At 32.9% G+C, this 4,864-nt stretch overlaps 1 protein-coding gene across 1 annotated transcript; it reads right to left on the bottom strand.

Moving 5' to 3' along the window:
- Positions 1-3,226: 3,226 nt before the first annotated feature.
- Positions 3,227-4,523, bottom strand: LOC146932103 (membrane insertase, putative (DUF1685)). Its single transcript, XM_085708359.1, has 2 exons — positions 3,836-4,523; positions 3,227-3,471 (listed from the first exon to the last, which is right to left on the bottom strand). The coding sequence occupies exons 1-2, from the start codon at positions 4,212-4,214 to the stop codon at positions 3,356-3,358; spliced, it is 495 nt and encodes a 164-aa protein (XP_085564485.1). The 5' UTR covers positions 4,215-4,523; the 3' UTR covers positions 3,227-3,355.
- Between the last annotated feature and the right edge of the window lie 341 nt (positions 4,524-4,864).

Below are 4,864 nucleotides of genomic sequence, written 5' to 3'. Positions count from 1 at the left end.
TAAGGACCAGAGAACTCTGGATTAATATGAAGTAGTTAATATTAATTATTAATTAAGGACCAGAGAACTCTGGATATATGTTAGCCGTTAGTTAAGGACCAGAATGTTCTCGATGGTTAATTAGTTATAGTGATAGTGTGTGTTTATTGTTTAAACAAATAAAGAGAGAAGGTTAGAAGATGACACAGGATATTTATCCTAGTTCACCCAACGTGGGCTACGTCTAGTCCCCACACTTTGTGTGCGATTTTCCACTATAGTTTCAAGCCACCAAATCGTCCTTAGTAGCACTACAGTTCTTGATCATGCCAGATCAGTTTATTACACCCTGTATTGTTAACCTCAGCAGGTTTCTACAATTCTTGATCACACAATAAAAGTTCTATCTCAAACTATTAAGCCCAATAGACTTGAGATCTAAATACACTTTGTGTTTGTAAGAGATTTATGTTGTGGATCCGATTGTCTCAACACTTGTTTGAGATTATGATAAAACAAACTTAAAAGATTATGATCCAAATCTAGTGTAAGAGTAGAAGTTTGTTTGTTGTTGTAGTTTGAAGAGCTTTTGAATATTTTGATAAATATTCACGTGAGAGAGAGAAATAAGATTTTGCTTTGAGAGAGTATATAATCTTGTTGAAAGCTCTTAAGAATTAACAAGGATGTGTGCTTGTATTTATAGAAGCTTATGTCTTAAAGCTTCATAGACAAAGACAGTTGTGTTGTCCTCTTGAAAACATCCCATGTGCGTATGTTGTTTATTGCTTGGCGAACAAGAGTGCTCAAAGGAAACCTTTGTGAGTTGCAGAACTTTCTGGAGGACATTCTTTGAATTCCTGTTGTTTTGGAAAGAGCACATGCGTGACTGTAGGCCAGCTGTGATATGGTGGCATTAGGATGACATCCTTATCTTGTTGTTACTTCAGCATACCATTCTTGAGAATGTTCTTCCTGTGTAAACTTGGATTTTCTTCTTTCTTTTAAGACTCACGTGAGCCTTTGCCCTTTTGACAATGAATATTCTTTTTGTTGTAAAGCCTTGCCATGAAACAGGATTGCTTCCTTTTAGCGGCAATTATCAGTGTAGCTCTTTATCCTCTTTTGGTGAGACAAAGGGGAATATTTTGTTCTTCCTTTCAATGATGATGCAGAAAGTGTATGTGTGACTTTTTGCTCTTTTGCTTTGATGAGATTATTTATAAGCTTAGAATGTTCTTCTCTTTAACAAGAACATTCTTCATGAAACATTTCTCACAAAACATATTAGTAGATAATAAGTTAAAAACTATAGAATGTTTGTGATCTTTAAAACATCAAATAGAGGATTTTGTTCTCAACAACCATCACAACCCGATCGTGACATTCAAAATAAAAAATGGATAACACGGGTTCAATCGATTTTTCTCAATATGCCTAGACCTAATTTAGTTTGCCTGTTTTATTTTATGTTTCCATTTTCACTTAAATAGAGCATGAGATTAAAAAATGTTGTCCTTACTGTTTCCATTATCAATTTTTGCTAACATCTTCAACATTTCTAAAAATCTGTATTTACAACAGAAAAATTCCATTTTCACCATTCTTGACAGAAAAATTTCATTTTCACCATTCTTGAAAACACTTTGTAGCTCACAAATCACTGAGCCTAAATTTGTTGTTGTAGAAATACACATAGTTTCACGTTGTAATTAACAACAACCGTTTAGTATACATGTATTTGAAAATTGTTTTCATTTAGTATACAAATATTTGTGAAATAGGTTGTCACATGTGTGTTGAAAATTTGAAATATTTTATGTTCTATGATCTGTTCCAAACTAAAATTTGAACACACATATAAAATAGACCAAAATATATTTCATAACCCAATGTGCTTCGATTTAAAATAATTTTAGCATCAGTTGAATGTAAAAGCGTAACATGTGAATTCCCGATACTTCAAAATGGATGACGTATCGTATCCCCTGCGTATCCTGCACCGATACCTGCCCGATACTTCCCGATACGTGTCAGGAGAGTATCCGAAGATTAAATTTTATTTTTTTTAAAAATAATTATCCGATACTTCCCGATACGTATCAGGAGAGTATCCAATAATTATCCTGCACCAATGATTTGTTCTTTTTTGGATATAGTGCTTCTTTTTTGGATCGATATAGTATAGCACTAACAATGTTCCTTTTGGATATAGTATAACACTGATGGTGCTCTTTTTGGGATACATTGTGTATGTAATTGACTAATTATTACTCTCTTAATCGTCAATATTATTTATATTTATGTTGATGTGCTACGAGCCTATGACTAGTTTCTTTTGTTTCTTAATATATTTATGTTGACTATGCCTAATTTTGTTACCACTTAGGGTCTATAATTTATATTGTACATTTAATTATATAATTTTTTATTAACGTATCTCAGCCGTATCGTATCTTGATTTTTGAAATTTTTCCGTATCGGCGTATCGATGCAGTGTCGTATCCGTATCGTATCTCGTATCCGGGTTTCATAGAGCGTAACTTTAACCAAATGTGAAGAGTCGGATTCATGACCAATAAAATCCATCATTACGTGCAATGAAAATTACTACCAAACAAACCATCATAAACATCCAGTCCCTTTGCAATAATTTGCATCCAACCACTAGCAAGAGAACTAAAATCAACACCTTAATTTAATGTTTTTTGAGTTTGAAAACGCACATTATGTTTGTATAGTAAACTTAGAACCAATCCAGTAACCAAATAACAAAACACAAAATAAAATAAAATAAAGGCTTAATTGCATGTTTGGTCCCTTATGTTTATTTTAGTTTTCAAGTTAGTCCCTTATGTTTTGAAAGTTTCAAGTTGGTCCCATACGTTTATTTTAGTTTTCAAGTTGGTCCCTTACGTTTGAAAGTTTCAAGTTAGTCCCTTATGTTTATTTTAGTTTTCAAGTTGGTCCCTTATGTTTATTTTAGTTTTCAAGTTGGTCCCTTATGTTTATTTTAGTTTTCAAGTTGGTCCCTTATGTTTTGGACCGACTTGAAAACTAAAATAAACATAAAGGACCAACTTGAAAACTAAAATAAACATAAGGGACCAACTTGAAACTTTCAAAACGTAAGGGACCAACTTGAAAACTTTTAAAACGTAAGGGACCAACTTAAAACTTTCAAAACGTAAGGGACCAACTTGAAAACTAAAATAAACATAAGGACCAAACATGCAATTAAGCCTAAAATAAACTAGTAAAAAAACTAGAAAGAGAACATCCATGACTATGTATGAATAAATTAAAACACAGTTCAATCCAAACACTCTTTTTCCCTATGAGCTTCATATGTGTGCAAAGATGCCATAAAGTAGTATCAATCAGCTGGGTTAGAAGATCCTGCAGCAGATGATGGAGAAGTTTGTCGCACCATACAAGCAACCATCTTTGCCCATTGTTTCAAACGAGTCTTCTTTGCAGGCAAATCATCAGCTACATAACAAATTGAAAACCAATTTCACTCAAAATTCAATTCTAAGTGCAACAAATACATCGAATAAAGGCCCCAATTCTTATTCCAATTAAATTTATTTATTGAAATTTGTCGTCTTAACCCTCAGGAGTCTGGTAACAAGGATTCTTATATCTAAAATTTGAATTTGATTATCTTGAACCGTTAATCCTAACTCGAGTTAATTAACCACCCGAGTTCAACATTTGGTTTATTGTTTGATTAAATTTAAGCATTTATAATTTTGATATTAAGGAATTAACGACAAAACTATTAATTAATCAAAATTAAAAAAATACATAACTCTAATTTAATGAAAAATTCAAATTACGACGATTGAGTTACCTAGATTAAATATGGTTGTGGTGTTAGCAATATCGCTATCAGAAACAATAGAAGATGAGGATGAAGATCGTGACATGCTATGATTATGATATTGTTTATTAACAGCATGGTACAACTCCAAAGCTGGGAAAGTATCTGATAGCTTCGGGTCAATTTCCGGTGAATCAAACCCAAACCCTAGTTCAAAACAAGCCTTGAGTTCCTGCAAGTCATACTCCGAGAGACTCTTGCTTACGTGACGGTGACCGTCTTTGCTGCTTTTGCGGTGATTTTCCTTTCGTCTTTGCCATGCTTCTTCCCGAAGCATGTCAGGCGACCATGACACGTGTTTGTAGAGCCGTCGTGGAGGTAGTGGCGCATTTGGTGGTTTTTTTGACATAATGATTAGAAATTTAGAAGATTTGGTTACTAGGATTATGTTTTTTTTGTTTTGTCGAATTATGTTTGGATTTTGTTATCTAAAATCATATTTTTCATTGGTGCATCTGTGGTTGGCAATTAGTGGTTTTTTTTTTTTTACGAAATTGTAATTGTTAATTGGATATTTTTGGAAGGAATTTTTTAAAAAGGAATGGACTTATTTTTTTGCTAAACAATCTATAAAGGAAAGTTTTGTCAAAAAAAAAAATCTATAAAGGAAAGTGTATCTGAGTTTTAAATATTTTACCGATACTGTATATATACAGTTGAAAATAAAGTTGAATTTTTATATACGATGACTTTTTTTTGTTAGGAGTTATAAAAGAGGATAATTGAAAAAATTTATATACATGAGTTGTTTGGCAAGACTCATCAATTAGTTTATAGCTTACTAGTATGGACACCCGTGCCAAGCACGGGCTAGAATTTCGTCGTAATTAAAATATTGGATGAAGATGTATTATTCTCATTTATGTGGTTGCTCTATGTCTAATGAGTAGATTAATACCAGTGCTGGCTCTTTCCATAAGGTCCAATGATGATATTATAACTCGGTTTTGCGAATGAAGCATGGGTGAATCCCAGTGACAAATGTCGGCTGCGGAGAGT

Source organism: Medicago sativa, chromosome 4, assembly GCF_051527215.1.
Source record: "Medicago sativa cultivar Bolivia chromosome 4, Bolivia_mono, whole genome shotgun sequence".
Classification (NCBI taxonomy): domain Eukaryota; kingdom Viridiplantae; phylum Streptophyta; class Magnoliopsida; order Fabales; family Fabaceae; genus Medicago; species Medicago sativa.
The sequence above is the reverse complement of the archived record's forward strand: the minus strand, read 5'-3'. Positions and strand labels throughout refer to the sequence as shown.